The sequence below is a fragment of the Oratosquilla oratoria genome, chromosome 41, assembly GCF_046742065.1.
Source record: "Oratosquilla oratoria isolate Oo_2021 chromosome 41, ASM4674206v1, whole genome shotgun sequence".
Classification (NCBI taxonomy): domain Eukaryota; kingdom Metazoa; phylum Arthropoda; class Malacostraca; order Stomatopoda; family Squillidae; genus Oratosquilla; species Oratosquilla oratoria.
Window position 1 is genome coordinate 33,021,736 of NC_134817.1, and position 19,455 is coordinate 33,041,190.

General features: G+C 38.4%; 1 protein-coding gene across 9 annotated transcripts in view; it reads right to left on the reverse strand.

Moving 5' to 3' along the window:
* The window catches only part of bbc (choline/ethanolaminephosphotransferase 1 bbc), a 49,779-nt gene extending 30,438 nt beyond the window's left edge, over positions 1-19,341 (reverse strand). For 3 of the 9 annotated variants that reach the window (XM_076178554.1, XM_076178553.1, XM_076178546.1), the window contains exons 1-5: positions 19,243-19,341; positions 9,911-10,038; positions 8,095-8,327; positions 7,228-7,375; positions 4,154-4,276 (exon numbers count right to left, since the gene is read on the reverse strand). In XM_076178554.1, coding sequence (XP_076034669.1) covers positions 4,154-4,276; positions 7,228-7,375; positions 8,095-8,316 — 493 coding nt within the window. In that variant the 5' untranslated portion in view covers positions 8,317-8,327; positions 9,911-10,038; positions 19,243-19,341. Of the gene's footprint in view, positions 1-4,153; positions 4,277-7,227; positions 7,376-8,094; positions 8,328-9,910; positions 10,039-18,769; positions 18,791-18,830; positions 18,965-19,100 lie in introns of those variants that run through there. The other 6 variants (XM_076178552.1, XM_076178548.1, XM_076178549.1 and 3 more) reach the window with 6 other exon arrangements.
* Positions 19,342-19,455: the final 114 nt, after the last annotated feature.

Below are 19,455 nucleotides of genomic sequence, written 5' to 3' on the forward strand. Positions count from 1 at the left end.
CACTTCACTCCCCTCCACCCTCCCTCCCATCTTAGCACCTCCTGGATGACGGGTCATCCCTGCACCTTGTCCACTGCCCTGAGTCAGAGGCAGTGTCGCAAGGCACAGCACATCCACAGCAAGGCCGCTTCATTCAATCAGCGACACCCCCTCTTCGTCCCCCCATGCAGAAAAGGAGAAGACGGGGAGAAATCCCTTCGGGCTGCATCAAATTTTGCTCACACATACTACCTCACCCCCCATCCCCCCACCCATTCCACCTCATGCATCACAGCATCATCCATATACAACCATTCTCCATTCACCCATCTTCTGTCCTCTCCTGTCCTTCCTCAACAGACATTCCCCTCTTCCCCAAAGCCCCCTTCACCCCATCCATCCATCTCATCCTAGGACGTCCCCTCATGTTCACTCCCTCCACGTATGCCTTTCATACTTCTTTTACTAGTCTTTCTTCACTCATTCTTTCCATGTGTCCAAATCATCCTAATACTCTTTCATCAACCCTATCTCCCAACTCCCTTTCCACCCCTGTTCTCCTCCTCACCTTCTCATTTCTCACTCTATCTAGCCTAGTAACCCCTATCATACTTCTCAGACACCTCATCTTAAACACAAACTCCTCCTCTCTTCCTCTCTTATGTTCCATGTTTCTGCCCCATACAGTGCTGTTGGCACAATCACTCCTTCATACAGTCTCCTCTTAGCATCCATTCCCAGATGTCTATTTCTCATTACACTTTTTAATCCACCAAGGCATTTACTTTCTCTCAATCTACATTCTACCCACCACCCTTGCATTTACCTCTCGCACCACCCCATCCATGTCAAGTTGAACAGCCAGGGTGACATAACATCCCTGACGAAGTCCCACCTTTACCTCGAACCACTTACTCTCTCCATTTCTAATCCTGACACATACTCTACTACTCACGTAAAAACTCTTGATAGCTCCTAAAAGCTTTCCTCCTATCCCGTATATCCACAAAACCTCCCACAGTGCCTTCCTGTCTACCCTGTCATAAGCCTTTTCCAGATCCATAAAAACCCGAAGAAACATCCTTCCCCTTTCCTTTAGCTTTTTCACATATCTGTCTTACCACAAAAATCTTATTTACACAACCTCTACCCGTTCTAAATCCACACTGTTCCTCACCAATTACTCCCTCTGTTCCTCTCCTAATCCTCTCAATCAAGATCCCCCCATAAGCCTTCCCAACTACACTTAACAAGCTGATCCCTCTGAAACTACTAACCTCACACTTGTCCCCTTTTTCCTTGTAAAGTGGAACTATACAGGCACTCCTCCAGCACTCTACCCTCTCTCCAGCAAACATTAAATAACCTCACCAGCCAGTTCACCATCACTGTACCTCCTTTTTTTAGACATTCTGCATGGCATCCATCCAGACCAGGTGCCTTACCTGCTTTCATCATCTTAACAACTGCCTTCACTTCACCCTTCCTTATTTCTCCTCCATTTTCGTCACTCATCACTCTCATTTTCTTAGCATATCCCACTGCAGCTATCTTTCCCTCCCTATCTTCCTTCACATTTGGCAACTCCCCAAAATATTCTGCTCATCTTCCCCTTACTGCCTTCTCTTCCATTATCATCTCTCCATCTGCACCTTTTACCTTTTCTTCTCTATTTGATTTGCCTCCTCTTCCTCTTTTAATTTCTTTCCAAAACATCTTTTTATTACTTTCAAAATTTTGTCATACTCTTACCCCATTTCACATCTGCTCTCCTCTTTGCCTCCTTTACCTTGTGCTTTACTTCTCTTTTCTTTTCTTTGTACCTCTCATATGACTCCCTCATCCTATTTTGTAACCAATCTGTGAAAGCTCGCTTCTTCTCTTCTACAACCTTCTTTGTTTCCTCATCCCACCATTCACTACCCTTCCTTCTATTTCCTCCTGTCCTTCTTGTTCCAAACACCATCTTTGCACATGTTGTGACCCCCTCCTTGAACCATCCCCATTCCTCCTCCACTCCTAGCTCCACTCTATCCTTCACTCACTTCCACTCCTCTCTCAGCTTCTTCTTGTACTCCTCCTCCTCTTCCTTTTCATTTATTCTTACAAATAAAATCCCTCCTGCAGTAAAAGGATTAAGGTTTGGCTTATCCTAAAACGATGATATAGTAATCAATTTCTCCTATTCCAATAAATCTGCAACTGACCTACAATCAAATCTAGATCTGACAGCCTGAAATACAAAATTTACAGGCAGTCACTTGAACCTTCCTCACTGAATTGATGCCATCTAAAATTCTTTGTGTGAGGTTTATCAGAAGTGTGTTTGTGGAGTCTAGTGGCATAAAACCGTGTTGTGAGTCAGCAAGGGGAATATGTGGTGTGACAAGTTCAAGTATTAGGCGTTCAATGACTTTCGAGGGGGTGCAGTGAAGTGTGATTGGGCGGTGCAATGTTGGAATTATTGGGTTTTTGTTTGGTTTTGGAATGACCGCATTGTGAACAGCTGCCCGGGATGTAACATTCACCCCATACCATACAACACATAATGGAAGACTGCATTATACACAATCATGCACGCAAACAACACAACATACACTCTATAAAGGATTTGTGGGAAAACCCAGTTTCGGCTGTGGCATTCCTTGGGGAGACGGGACTGCTCGGTCAGACAGGTTAGGGAACGACAACAACAACAACCTTCCTCACTACAGTCCAAGATATGGATAATTTTCATATCATGCCACAACACAAATTATAGGATATATTCTTTGGACAGCCATTAAGGCTGTTTGATTTATCCTTGCAAATTGGCTCATGTCAATACATCTGATATATATATTTGGTCCACAACTTGTCAGTCATGAACACAATGCATTACTCAATTGCACAGATTAATTCAATAAATATTCCCAAAACTAAATCAAACAAATTCAAGGGCATAAGCTGTAAAAACCATGTTATTATATTACAAAAATAGTAAGCACTACAGTATGCTTTGGAGTAACTTGACAAACTTTTATTGAACAAAATATCTTGTAAATATGGCAGAGTAATGTCGATCTATATTTCTATACATCAAGAGATTCTTCCCCCATATAAGGCAGGTAGCCAAGTCAAAGACACACACCCATTCCATTCCTATCCACAACCCTTGTTTCCCTCTTATCTTAGCTCCTCATGGATGAAAAAAAAGGGTAATGTGTACTTAAACAAAATGACAAGAGATAATTTACTTTTTACATGTGGGTGGGGGATGGGGGGTAAGGGAATATGTGTGAGAAATAATTTGATGCAGCCCAAAGGGATTTCTCCCAGTCTTCTCCTCTTCTGTATGAGGGGACTGAGAGGGGGGGGGGGTCGCCGAGATTTAATGAAGCGGTTTTGCTGTGGATGTGCTGTGTCTCATGACACTGCTTCTGACCCAGGGCAATGGGCGAGATGCAGGGATGACCAGTCATCCAGGAGGTACCAAGATAAGAGGGTGGAGGGGAGTGGAGTGTGATAGGGATGGAATGGGTGGGAGTGGTTTTTGTGCCTTTGTTTTTTGGCTACCTCCCTTATAAGGGGGAAGAAAGCCTTTGGTATATGTATATGTATTGGTATATGTATATACAGACGCTCCTCAACTTACGTTTTAGTTACGTTTAGAACGGCCGAACGTAAGTTGAAAATGAACGTAAGTTGAAAATGAACGTAAGTTGAAAATGAACGTAAGTTGAAAATGAACGTAAGTTGTTACTGTACTATACATCCGTAAATTCTATTACCGTATCTTATAAAACACCCCTAAATCATTAATTATACACATAACATTGTAAAATAATAACATTAATTTCAAATAAATTAAATTCAAGCAACATAAATTGAGATGGTGGAGGAGGGGGAGGAGGATGAGGCAAGGCACGTTCAGTCTGTCGTTTGCACCATGTAAACAATGGACGCAGCATCATGCGTAAGTATCGTTTGAACTACGGAGAGCGCGCTAAACTAAAAAATTCACTCAAATTTTTTTTTTTTACAGTCAGTTCAAACGTAAAATCGAAAAAACGTAAAACGAATTAACGTAAGTAGAGGAGCGTCTGTACAAGTATTATAAACTACAAACTTTTTGCCATTTAAGGAGAAAATATGTCAAGTTAATCCAAACATGGTGTAGCATTATTAAACACACCTGACACATAAGTTTGCCAATGAGCACAGTAGAATAATGTGACAGCCATCATACACTGGAAGAACATCCAGTTGGCGTGAGTTCCGAGTTGTACAGCACAGCATACACTTAGTGAAACAAAAACTGAAAAGAAAAAGCTCACTAAAATTAGGTTCACTGAAATACAGATCACTAAAGTTAGAATTTCTAAAATTAGAATAACTACTCTAACATGCAATTCAACCCTTTTGAACTGAGTGGTACAAGTTGATTTACTCTGAATATCAAGGAATTATTCTATTCAGTTGTGTGGGGCCCTTTCAGTAGAACAAGCATTACACCTATCTCAATCTATCTCAAGTTTATATATATATACATATATATATATACATACACATATATATATATATATATATATATATATATATATATATATATATATATATATATATATTCTATTTAGTTTTTCCATTCATTTCAAAAGGAACAATGATAGGTTCCTGCTTGTGGTATTCCTATGACATGGACAGTGAAAGAACCCATTTTCAAAAACAGTTAAGCCCCCACCCCTCATCTCCACCAGATGCTGGCCTGAGGGGCTGAAATTCTGCCTCCAGAATGGGCTCGTAATCTCTATTAACTTCAATTATATTTCTTACTCTTTCTCAAACAGGGAGATATGACAACACGTATGAAAAGGAGTAAGAATTACAGATAAGTTGATTGATATCTTGGGCCCTGTCTGGTGACTGAGTGTCAGTGCCTTAACCCCTCTTCAATATAATGATGATTATGTAGGCGTCATGATGAATGAATGGGTATATGAGGATGCTGCCATTGTTGTCTTGATTATATTTATTTTGTAGTTGTAGCTGAGTGACCCCCATATTCTGTAAACTGGCCTGATCATATTTTTGTGGTTAATAACATTCAGTGAAAGAGAACAAGTATACATCTGTAACTTTATATTTTACAATGGGAGTAGTGTGATGAATCATCATACATCAGGCGGCTAATGCTGCCCACAAGAATTTGATTCATATTGAAGAGGTTAAGGCTGTAATGACTGAGGGAGGTGAGGGGGATGACGGGTGGTGATGGATACGGAGCTGCCTAGTGTAGGCCTTATGGTCTCTTGCAGTCTCCTTTATTCTTATGTTCTTATGTTTTGAAAATGGGTACCTCTGTTATCTATATTGCAAGACTACCACAAGCGGTATCTATCACTTGTCCCTTCCCCATAATATGATCTACAGTGTAAGTCATCATAGCAGACAAATTAAGATGTAGTTTGAAACCCTACTGAATAAAATCATGGCATTAGCGACATCTATATCATGTACCAGTCATGAGAGGGTCAAATGAAATACGAATCTAAATATTTTGTGAGTTGGCTCTAAACCCTCTAAATTATACTTTATATAAGAAAGCAGACACTAGCCAACTAAAAAGTAATGGGAAGTTAATTCATAAGACTATCTATACATTTAATTACTGTACTATTTTCCCACAAAGGACTGTCATCATACAGAATATCTGTCATCAAATATAACAAATAAGATCTATTGTAGATATATTCACATACATACTCTAATGTCACCATATAACATAAACATAAACACACATACAAACCCCTCTCAATAAGTACTAGAGGACTTCAACAAGAAAGTGCCTCCTAATAACGGTAAGACATAAATAAGGTTTTCAACACAGGGGGGAAAAAAAAAAAAAAAAAAAATGAATGGCTGACAACCTAGCTAACAGACAATGCCATGTCACAGAACATCCATCAACTAGTAATAATAATAAAAAAAAGTACAATGGTATGCCCTTCATAAAAATATCACCTATTCAAAAGTGACCTCTCAAAATCAAACCTAGAACATATCACAGCTCTCATCCCTGCAAAAGACCTAACAATAGCCCAGCACTGCAACTACAAAATAGCCATAAACATAAATCTATACCTTAACTAGCCAGAAATATAATCAAGACACAATAGAATATACGAATCCCTTCAGAAAATAAATCATCAGCAATGCTGCTCACCGGACTACTAAGAACTAAAGAAGCCCCCAACAGTCAGAATAAAGAGCCAATCTCTCCTACTGGACATAAACCGGAAGATTGAGCCTCACTTTCGACACATGCAAGATCTTCAGCTTGCATATCAAAGACCTGATCAAATGAAGTACAAAACTAATCAGACTTATAACAGTAGTAGGCATGAGATCTAGACAACAGGAAGAAACCCCCAAACACTTTATACAAACAATTCATAAAAAATACTTTTAACAAGTATCCACAGCATGGTACCCACAATTTAAAAAAAGAAATCCTAAAACAACACAAAACATTAAGAAAAATAACTGGCTACAGCAAAACAACCCAATGTAATATCTACACTCTGAAACCAATATCCTTCCCACAAACCAGTGAATGAAAACAATAAGTACATAGTTCTTCACAAGAACCTTCCAATTCCCACCTTCCACACCATATCACACAGCCACTGGCCAACAAATAAACTCAAAACTCCACAATACCTTACTCTAAACACCCCACCACATATCCACACACAATCAGACCACAAAATGCACAAAGTACAATAGACCTCTACATCTTGATTTCACCAGGATCCTCCCAGACATCAACCCAACTGAAAAAGCAATCTCAAGACACATAAGAACCACACTGACTCAACTACATTCAGGTCACCACCCAAAATTAAGGAGTACCAACACAGAACTTGTTTGGCTACAGATGCTAACACCCCCTGATGCAACCACAACACAGAAGACACTCAGCATCTCATTCTACGCTGCACTACTCTCACACTATCCACACAACACAAAATCTCTTCTCCGAGTGATTTCTGGGGGAACATTGGTAGCTGGGGTTGGTGTCCTGATGGCTACCAGTCTTCTGCATGTAAGACCTGAAGCAACTGATTGACAGACTGATCATATAAAACTAAGTAACAAAAAATATACCCACTACATTTTAAGCAGGTTAAGTAAATCTGAATTTTCTTCATAATAAAACGAGCTGACTAAGAAAATAATAATATCAAACAGGTTAACAAATCAACTCACCTGTAGACAGGGAATCGCATCCATGATCAAAAAGTTCCCCTAACGGAGAGGAATTTCCCGTCCTTCTGGCTTGCTTACCATCTATGGCATCTAAGCTTTGGTACGTAAAAAGCCCCAAAGCACAGAGGAAGCACGTCCACCAAGGAACCTGTTACAAGTAGAGAACATGATTCATCTATCTCATTTTCAGTGACAAAAATGGAGGGAATAATAATATATCATTTCTTCCACTGAATGGAAACCCACAGCCCCACAATGGCTGGCATTTGTCCCTAGACCCTTCCCTAGATCCCTCTGGGGGAAAAATTCTGGACTGTTGTCTATGCTGAAATAATGCACTACTGTTATATGTCAATTTATTATTATTTACTATTAACCTGTTTGTTTATTATTTAACTATACCTATGCATTTATTTATGTATTTTATTTGTTATTTACATTATTATAGTTTTTATTTATTATCTTATTATCAATATGATTTTTTTTTTCGCATCTGACCTAGATATGGATCAAAAGGTCTCCTGTCGGTATGCTCCGCCTTTGTAATCCTTTGTAATCCTTTGTTTCTATACCACTGGCATATAGTAGTAGTGGGAGAGGCACAGTTACAGATTGTTAGTTCTCCTCCTCAAATAAAAATAAAATAAAATAAAATAAAAAATAAATAATAAATAAAAGAGAGAATGAAAGGAAAAGAGACAAAGAAGAAAGAGAAGGAGAAAAAGAAGGAGAGAGAGATGGAGAGAACAAGAGAGAGAAAGAGGGAATGAGAGGAAGAAAGAATGCAAAAGAAAGAGACAAAAAAGAGGAAAAAAAAAAAAAGCGAGAAAAGAGAGATACATCTGAGTGCACCATCTTTTTCCTCACCTCCTCCTTGGCATCTGGACTATAGTAAATGAGAATAAGGGAGGTGACTATGTTGATGAGAAGCCCTGTGATGGTGATGAGGTTCGGCGCTAGCCACATGGGACATTTGCTGACCAGCCAGACCCACCATCTCTGCATCATGGGGTCCATGAGAGAGGTGGACGTACATGAATACCGGTGTTCATTTAGCTGCTTGAGCTGTTGTTCCTTTAACTGCCCCATTGTCTTGACTGCTGGAAAAAAAAATACAATAAAGTTGCTAGCCTCCACATAGTCCACCACTTAGTACAATGAATTTTAAGCATAGGTCCTCCCCTAAAAGCAAATACATACTTGCTATGGCATCCCTGACCCATATGCAAAAGCCTTTTCCCATTTTTATATGGGGAAATTGCAGTCAAAAAACACACCTGCTTTGTAACATCAAAACCTATTTAACACCCTTCTCATCTCAACATCTCATGGATAAAGGATCATCATTGTCTCCTGCCACACTACTGAAGTTGAAGGCAATACAGCACGACATGTTACTCCCACAGCAGGAGTTGGTTTACCCCCACAGCTTCATCTACAAGGTGCTAAGATGAGAAGGGACACCCAGGAGTTTTGGATGAATATGAGCTGGGTGTATACTTTGACTCAGCCCCCCCACTTATAACTGGAAACAAGCCTTTCGATATACACATGTTCATACATTTTGTCTCCACAACAAGAGAGACTAATACATGCATATAACAAAGGTTCCCTCCCCCTAACAAGGGAGGTAGCAAAAAAAACAGACATAAAATCCACTTCCACCCATTCCATCCCCACATACTTCACTCCCATTCACCCCCCTCCCTCACTCTTATCTAGGCTCCTCCTGGATAACGGGCCGTTACTGCATCTTGCCCACTGCCCTGGGTCACAAGCAATGTCGCAAGGGACAGCACATCAACTGTTTCCACCACTTTGAAGAGACACTAATACATATGATAAAAGCAACATGCTAAGAACACATATAGTAGTATTTCAACATATATATATCAGGCCCAAAATACTAGGCCTGGAAAATTTAATGTCTGAGCATCTAACCCATATAAAACTTTAATGGTTGAATATATAAACACCACAACTAATAAATTTGTACAAATTCACTTACTAAAACAACCTCCATCTTCCCTAGCAAAGTGGAATTAGGTCAGAGCTGGGCTTTGCATACAAGTTTAAAGAGCTACAAGGTATGTAGAATGAAAACATAACCAACTTAAAGGGAATATGTTAAAAAGTTCCATATCATCTTTAATAGCTAAGTGATATTTCTTGAATCAATAATTTACAAGGAAATCATGGACACACCTACAACAAGTATATAACAATATCCTCCCAATTACAAGGAATAAAATCCTGTACATATTTGCGATTACAAAGCCCTACATACAAAATATTGTACAAATCAATGTAATTAAAGAGGATATGCTCAATCCCATCAACTTTCACATTTCTCAATATGGTCATACTCAATGTTATACAAAAATCATGAAAACTACCCTAATCCTACCCCACTTTTTTTTCTGATAGTCTGATAAGTCCACCAATACCTTGAACTGCATTCGCTACATCAGAAGAGATTATGTTAATGGAAAATATAAATTCAGCCCCATTAACTGTGTGTGTTAGGTTAGGTTAGTTTAGGTTAGATATAAGTTAAATAATTCCTTTGAGTAGCAGATATAAGTTAAATAATTCCTTTGAGTAGCAGAGGGTCAACTACTTGATTCCGATTACATCTACCCTAAATAATGCAAACAACTTTACAAAATAACAGAAATGTTACCTTTTTTCTACTCCTGTATGTTGCAAAACTCCTGGATATCCTCCGCTGTCATTCCACTTCTTTTGAATGGCTCTTGCAAAGGCCACCTAAACTATCATCCTATGAACCTCACTTCTGTTCCCTGAAAACTGGCGAGAAACAAGAGTATTAATCTAACAACATATGGGTGAACACCTTTCAGGTACAAATGGGAGCAATATAATTGGCCACATCCAAACTAATGACAAACTTTCAATTGAGGAGTTATATTACTTTTTATTACTATTATTAATTATTATTATTATTATTATATATACACTCACACATAGATATACCAAAGACTTTCCCCCCCCTTATAAGGGAGGTAGCCAAAAAACAAAGGCATAAAATCCACTCCCACCCATTCCACTCCCCTCCACCCTCTTATCTTGGCACCTCCTGAATGACAGGTCATCCCTGCATCTAGTCCACTGCCCTGGGTCAAAATCATTGTCATAAGACACAGCACATCCACAGCAAGACGGCTTCATTAAATCGGTGACACCCCCTCTAATTCCCTTTATGCAGAAAAGGAGAAGACAGGGAGATATCCCTTCAGGCTGCATCAAATTATTCTCACACATGCTCGCTCACACCCCATCCCCCACCCATTCCACCTCATGCATCACAGCATCATCCATATACAACCATTCTCCATTCACCCGTCTTCTGTCCTCTCCCGTCCTTCCTCAACAGACATTTCCCTCTTCCCCAAAGCCCTTTTACCACATCCATTCATCTCATCCTAGGTCACCCCCTCATGTTCATTCTTTCCACATCTGCCTTCCATACCTTCTTTACTAGTCTTTCTTCACTCATTCTTTCCATGTGTCCAAAGCATCCCAATACTCTTTCATCCACCCTATCTCCCAACTCCCTTTCCACCCCCATTTTCCTCCTCACCTCCTCATTTCTCACTCTATCCAGCCTAGTAACCCCTATCATACCTCTCAGACACCTCATCTCAAACACATTCAAACTCCTTCTCTCTTCCTCACTTATGTTCCATGTTTCTGGACCATACAGTGCTGTCGGCACAATCACTCCTTCATACGATCTCTTCTAAGCATCCATTCCCAAATGTCTATTTCTCATTACACTTTTTAATCCACCAAGGCATTTACTTGCTTCTTTCAATCTACATTCTACCTCTACCTCCACTCCTCCCTTTCCTGCCACATTCGCACCGAAGTATCTAAAACTATCCACTTCCTCCAGTCTCTCACTTAATGCTCACTTCCAGTCTGCTCCCATTTTCACCCCTTGTACATCTATCACCTTACTTTTACCCACATTTATCTTCAACTTCCTTCTTTCACACACTTTCCCAAACTCTGTCACCAACTTCCTCAATCCTTCCTCTGATCCTGCTACAAGCACAGTGTCGTCTGCAAACAACAGCTGGCTTATCTCCCATTTCTCTCCATTTTCTTTAACGATCTCTAATCCCTGACCCACCACCATTGCATCCACCTCTCACACCACCTCATCCATGTATAAATTGAACAGCCAAGGTGACATAACACATCCCTGATGAAGTCCCACCTTTACCTCAAACCACTCACTCTCTCCATTTCTAATCTTGACACACGCTCTACTACTTTTGTAAAAACTCTTGACAGCTCCTAAAAGCTTTCCTCCTATCCCATACATCTGCAATACCTCCCACAGTGCCTTCCTGTCTACCCTGTTATAAGCCTTTTCCAAATCCATAAAAGCCTGAAGAAACATCCTTACCTTTTCCTATAGCTTTCTCACATATGTCTTACCACAAAAATCTGATCTACACAACCTCTAGCTGTCCTAAACTCACACTGTTCCTCACCAATTACTCACTGTTCCTCTCCTAATCCTCTCAATCAAGATCCTCCCATAAGCCTTCCCAACTACATTTAACAAGCTAATCCCTCTGTAACTACTGCACTCACAATTGTCCCCTTTTCCCTTGTAAAGTGGAACTATACAGGCATTCCTCCAGTCCTCCGGCACTCTACACTCTCTTAAACAAACATTAAATAACCTCACCAGCCAGTCCACCATCACTGTACCTCCTTTTTTCAGACATTCTGCATGACATCCATTCAGACCAGGTGCCTTACCTGCTCTCATCATCTTAACAACTGCCTTCACTTCATCCTTCCTTATATATATATATATATATATATATATATATATATATATATACACACACACACACACAATGAAGCGTACAAAGATGGCATTGTACACTACTAATTTGCCCACAATGACAAAATTAAGAGTGGAATTGTCATGGGTTTCTTCTTGAGGGCATATAGAATATGTAGCGAGGATTTCATACAGGAAGAAATTAAGTACATATTTGATGTTTTCAGAAAACTACATTATCCAGAAGGGTTATTACACAGGTTAAAAGACAAGGCTTTGAAAATAACAAAAAGGAGAAAATGTGACACAATGGGAGAAACCAAGGTTGACAGCGGTGGGTTTTTGTCTGTCCCCAACTCTAGACTCTCAAGTAAGATGGGACAGTTTCTCACTAAAGTGGGGTTAAAATCTCCTTACAGTGCTGGCACCAGGATAAATGATATTGTAAAAAAGAGCAGAGGTAATGACATGGCCGAAGCGGAAGAGAACAGCGTAATTTATAAAATACTGTGCAAAAGCTGTCCCATTAGATATTACAGAAAGACTGGCAGAGGGATTGCCAAGAGGACATCTGAGCACAAAAGTGACGTCAGAGCCCACCAAACTTCTAATTCTTTTGTAGTCTACCTTAACAACTTTAGCCACCTACCGGACTGGGAGAAAACAGAGGTACTACATAGAGGTCTACCCAAGACAGGAAGAAGGACAATTGGGGCAGCCAACATCAATTTGCATCCATGAACAACCACCATGATGGATTTGTCAAGTTAGCAAGGATAACAAGCCACTTGGCTCTTCACCAGGCCAAGCGGTGGTGTGGGAAGTGACAGTGATCAGGGAAGAATGAGATAAGCTAGGACAAAACGTCAGTAATAAAGCTAACAGTTTTTGCATTTACCTCACCACCCTCCCATTCATAGGGAAATACAATTAAGTAAATACACACACACACAAGAAACGGAATGATGGGTAGACTGTGCTTTCCTGGACTTACAAAAAGGTGTCTGATAAAGTACCACACAAAAAACTATTAAGAAAACTCAAAACAACAGGAGGTGTACAAGGAAAATTACTGAAATGGAAGATTTCTTGCATGGGAAAAAATGAGAGTGGTGCTCAGAGATAAAAACTCGACTTGGGAAGAAATGATTAGTGGAGGACAGTGATACCTTGATATACGATCACCCTAACATACGAAAAATTTGAGATATGATGTAAAGTTTTTTCAAATGTACACCCTGACATACAACAAAAATTTTGAGATCCGATGTGGTGATCCACAATAATTTGAAATCCCAGCAGGAGGTGGCAGACTGTACGCTCGGCTCCCTACAATTCCACGGGTCCCAAAGGTAAGGACACCCAAAGGTAAGGACACCCAAAGGAAGGACAAGAACAGTGAAAAGAGGAAGAGGAGAGAGAGAGAGAGAGAGAGAGAGAGAGAGAAATCTCCATGGAGGTAAAGTATGAAATAATTGCAAAACATTAGTATAGTGTGCTGGTGAATTTCTTAGCCAAGGAATAAGGACGCAATGAATCAACAATATCCACGATCATTTAGCTATCCCCTGTCTCCGTGGTATGACGTGATAAATAATATTTATCATTGTTATTTATTATTTTACCATTGTGTGTTATTACTCATGTATTTATCTATAAATTGTGCTTGTTTTGTGTAATTTAAGTTTTGGGGTAATTTCATATTGCTGGAATGGATTAATTCTATTTCCATTAATTTAAATGGGAATAATTGTTTTGAGATACAATTTTTTTGACATACAACAGTGGTCATAGAACAAATTAATTTTGTATCTCAAGGTATCACTATACCACAGGGTTCAGTATTGGCTCCGATAATGTTTTCTATATATATGACACGGATGAAGGTGTACAATGTTACACGAACTTCTTTGCAGACAATGCAAAAGTACTAAAGAAAGTAAGTATGGAAAAATACTGTGAATCACTACAGAGAGACCTGGATAAAGTCTGGGAATGGAGTCAAAAGTGGGAAGTAAATTTCAACATTAAGAAATGTAGTATAATGGAATTTTGAAAAAGTAAAAAAAGAATATCAGGACAATATAAAATCTGTACAAAGAAAGTAAAGAAAGTTTCAAAAAGGACCTTGGAGTAGTTATAACCAAAGACATGTCCCCAGACAAGTATATAAACAAAATAGTCTGAGAAACCTACAATTTACTTAGATCAATAAAGGTAGTGGTTAATTACTTGGACGAGGTAATGGTAAAAAAAAATATTAGTTACACTGATAAGACCAAGATTGGAGTACACTGCAACACTATGGACACCCAGTACAAAAAAGAATATAAGGAAAATAGAAAGAATCCAAAGAGCAATGACAAAGATGGCACCAACATTTTCAAAATTGACATATGAACAAAGATTGTCTAAACTGGAGCTACTGACCCTAGAACAAAGATGAGGAAGAAGTGATCTATTGGCCATTTACAGAATCATGAAAGGCATGGAAGTCCTTGATAGAGAAGACTTATTAAAGTGTGATAAAAGAAAAACAAGGGGACATGAAAAGAAACTCCAAAATGATAGTTATAGAAGAGATCTGGAGGGAAAAAAAAAAAAAGTTTTCCACATAGAGTCTGTAACAAACTGGACAAAACAATAGTGTGTGCAAACACAATACAAGAATTTAAGAACAAACTAGATGTTGCGAGATACAAAGACAGGTCACTACGAGCACAGTTCCCCTTCTCCTATAATACAATACACACACACACATGCGCACACGCCCAGGGCTGAAATTATTTCAGTATCACTGCGCTGCGAGTCATTACTCCAACTCTCATGGGTGGGGAGTTTGGGGTGTGTGTGTGTGTGTGTAAGGTCACAGCAGTACCCATATATCAGTAATATATGAGCTCTGAGCTCTCTTCTGGGAGGGTAATAGCTGTCGATCATGAGTACAACACGTGATCCAAGACCATGGTAAAGAAAATATCAATCATATTGATAAGACCTAGATTGGAGTACACAGCGACACTATGGTCACCCAGTACAAAAAAGAATATAAGGAAGATTGAGAGAATCCAGAGAGGAGCTATGAAGATGGCCCCAGAACTAACAAAACTATCATATGAAGAAAGATTGTTAAAATTGGAGACGAAGATGGCCCCAGAACTAACAAAACTATCATATGAAGAAAGATGGTTAAAATTGGAGTTGCTGACTCTGGAACAGAGATGAGAAGGATGTGACTTGTTGACCATCTACAGAATTATGAAAGGCATGGAAGTCCTTGATAGAGAAGACTTATTAAATTGGGATAAGAGAAACACAAGAAGACATGGAAAGAAGCTTAAAAAGGACAATTATAGAAGAGACCTCAAAAAGAACAGCTTTCCCCTCAGAGTGGTGGACATATGGAACAAATTAGATGAAAAAAACAGTGTGCGCAAAAACAATACAAGAATTTAAGAGCAAACTGAGTATGGAGAGATACAAAGATGGAGCACCATGAGCTTAGCTCCCCTTTCCATAAGATACAACTAGGTAAATACACACACTAAACTGGGATACAAGCAATACAAGAGCACATGGAAAGAAACTCAAAAAGGACAGTTATAGAAGAGATCTGAAAAAGGACAGCTTTCCCCACAGAGTAGTGGATGTATGGAACAAACTGGACAAAATGATAGTGTGTGCAAAAACCATACACAAATTTGAGAACAATTTAGATACTGCGAGATACAGAGATGGGACACCACGAGCGTAGCTCCCTTTCCCATAAGATACAACTAGGTAAATACTAGGTAAATACACATACCAATACATGGAATAGATAAGAAGGTGATAATGGCTTAGCTCAAACAATACGCGAGTTCAAATCTATGATAATTGGAAATCATGGATGTAGACTCAGTTGGAACTTACATGAATCTGAGGCTTGGCATGATAAAAAAAAAAAAATTAGAGAATAGGAGACAGAACCCAATGAGCCTTGCTCCTTTCCTATATGTTACAATTAGGTAAATACACACACAAGAAATAGCAAGAAAACAAACCTTCTGAAAATTATCTCTAACGCTGAATTTGGACAACACTAACCTCTAATAACCATCTATAAACAAATCATAAGAACCACTTCCAGTTTAGAATAAACACCTCCACAGCATGGTTCCCAACAATCAGAAACTCAAACAAACATACAAACACTGGAAAATATAGCCCAAAGAGTAATTACAGGATCCATCAAAACTGCCCCTATAAGAAACCTACAATCAGAAACCGAAATCCTCCCGATATAACATCACATGAAAATAAATGGAACAGTTCTAGCCAGAAACCTTGAAAACACACATCCCTCACATTACATCTTACAAACATCACCAGAATGTCACAACAACAAAATACACCAGCAGCATACTACAGTACTCAAATATCTACCATAACCTGCCACCCAAACTGCACAGAAACACATTCACATCCAGATAAATAAACAAGCCCTTCAAGAGAGACCACCTTACTCAATACTCCAGCAAACCCTAAGATACAAGTCCCACAGAGAAAACCCTCAACCACCAGACAAGAACCACACTATCATGCCTGCACTCGGGTCACTATCCATCATTGAGACGGTACCAATCAGCCTGGCCACAGATCCAAGCTGCCCTAAACACAACCACCACATAGAAGACACAGAACACCTCATACTACAATGCCCCACACTGACTGTCCACAGACAACAATACAATATCTCTTCTCCAAGTGATTTATGGTCCTTCCCAGAGGCTGTTACAGCTTTCCTGAAGGCCATGTTCAGAGAGCTTTTTATTTAGCCTTGGAGCACTACTTTCAAAGGCCTTGAAGCCTACGTCTAAATTATGTTGCCATTCTAAATTCTTATGTTCATAACTATGACTATCTCAACACTCAACATCACAGTTGTATTTAGTCAAAATTCTACCAATAAATTTCTATATAGTTAGACTGACTAAATGTCAATGACTGGTATGTCATAATACATATCTTATACACTGTAAACAATATGTGATTTAATCGGCGACTATGTCTCAACACTCAACAATGTGGTTGTACTTAGTCCAAATTATCTTAATAAATTTCTTTATAGTTAGACTGACTAAATTTCTGTGACTGGTACATCGTAATACATATCTTATATCTTGAAAATAATCTGTGCCATAATCAGCAACCAATGTCAATCAGTGTTGTTATCATCTCCCTTGTTGGTATGCACTTTATTAAACTTGCAGTTCAGTAAACAATGTGTTCAATATTCTTCTAAAGATAATTTAATAATATTGAACTACAGTTATCTAATTTACCAATAAGATGGTAGTGTAAAAGAATCTGAATGCTTTTTTGCGTTATCCTCAATCTGCAATTATTATTTCGAACTATGTGTTCTTGTCATTATCTGCACTTCATGTATATTGATTCTTTGCCAAATAAATTCATTATCAATATTATAATTATTATTAATTCATCTTTTGATAAAAGAAATGTTTCTTGAATGAAGAGAACCTTTCCCGCTGGCACTACTTCATCTGATCTTTGAACGTCAAATTACAATCAATAATTACTCCCAAGGTCCTAACTGCATTTGCAACTTCCATATTGAAACTGTTTACACAAAATCTAGTACCAGTACTTCCTCTGAATAATGCCTGGTATCCTTAGTCAGTTATGAGTAAAACATGTGGGACAAGAGAATAACCATGATAAATAAGACTATAAGTGCTCTAATCCTGAGCGCAAGATTGTAAGAGCTTATTTGAGCACTACTCCAACCTCCAATACCTCTTTATTCTTACCTACAAGGAAATAAAAGGAGACTTGTTACACTTGCACACATGCAAAAAAATTATATATATGTACTGGGTATATATATATATATATATATATATATATATATATATATATATATATATATATATATACATACATACACATATATATATATTTATATATATGTATATACACACACATATACACCTCTATTCTTCTACCTGACTTAAGCACCTTTACCACCTCTATGACTTTACCTATTCAGTGCAATATTATACATAAGGATGATATCATAATATCGCTGGTTATTGATAACAAAATACTAAGTATTTATACAGAAAAAACTTTTGCCATTTCTACCTTGTTATACCCATGACTACAACAATAATTCATTAATACCTAGACATAACATTAACCTCTTGCATTAGCCTCAACATATAAATACCTGATGGGTAAATTGAGATGACAGTTGTGTTAACATCACTATAATTTCCTGTATTCTTGGATGTTTGGTTAAGTTAGGCTAGGTTATATTAGATGACATTGTTAGGTTAATTTAGGTTACTTTTAGGTAGGGATAGGATATATAATGCCATATATCAGCTTCAATTTTCAAAACATTGCCTCAATGACAGTAATGTAATAACCGATATCACCATTCTAAATGGTGATATTGTTTTCATTTTCAACTCCAATCACTGACAACCCTGGCACCTACTGTAACTAGGGCTCCAACAAAACGAGTTAGACCTCATGAACCTATACATTAATGTGCTAAGCATCTCACATTTTATTAAGAAACTAATGTAAAGTTTGACAATATGTTCATTCTAAGGCATATAAAAAGTGTCATGAAAAACACTGATTCATCTAGGGACTACCTAGCCCTAGGTAGGGACTGTCACTGTGCTATTATATGCATCATACCTTCCAAGTAGAGTCATGGGATTATATCAAATATTAACCCTTACACGTTGTCAATACATACGTTGATATACAGGAGAATATATTTCGGCACAGTTTCACAAATCTCCGAAAGTAAACTTTTACCGTAATCATTCAGTCTTGCAACTTCGTATTTCTGGTACCTCAGCCTATTTTTAACCTGAACTGATACCTGCCATCAACCTGCAATGCAACTTAATGCGATTTTATCTTTCCATTCAGCGGTAAAACTCCACACTCAAGTACTTTCTATTATTGTATTTCGTGTGATTTCGTGATAGAATGACTTTAATGACCAATGTGCCACAGTTACCCATGATCCAACCTTTACACTGATCTTTGAATACGATATTTCACTGGTTAATGTCGTTTCTTAATCACTTTAGCCCGTATGCTACTATAACTATGAACAAAAGTGTCATAGATATTAATCTTCAATAAGACTTTGACCTCACATGATCTCTTATTGCTCCTTATCTCGCGCACAGCTGATAAACAACTACAGAATATGGTTGAAGGTGGACGATTATTGACAATGATTGCGTAGGCACTTGTTCAACCAAGGGTAACATTACAAGACACATTTAAGTAATTCTTTCCAAAACCATGAAAGCATCAGGACCTAGTATATTTTCATTTTATAAATAACACTATATAGACATAAAAAA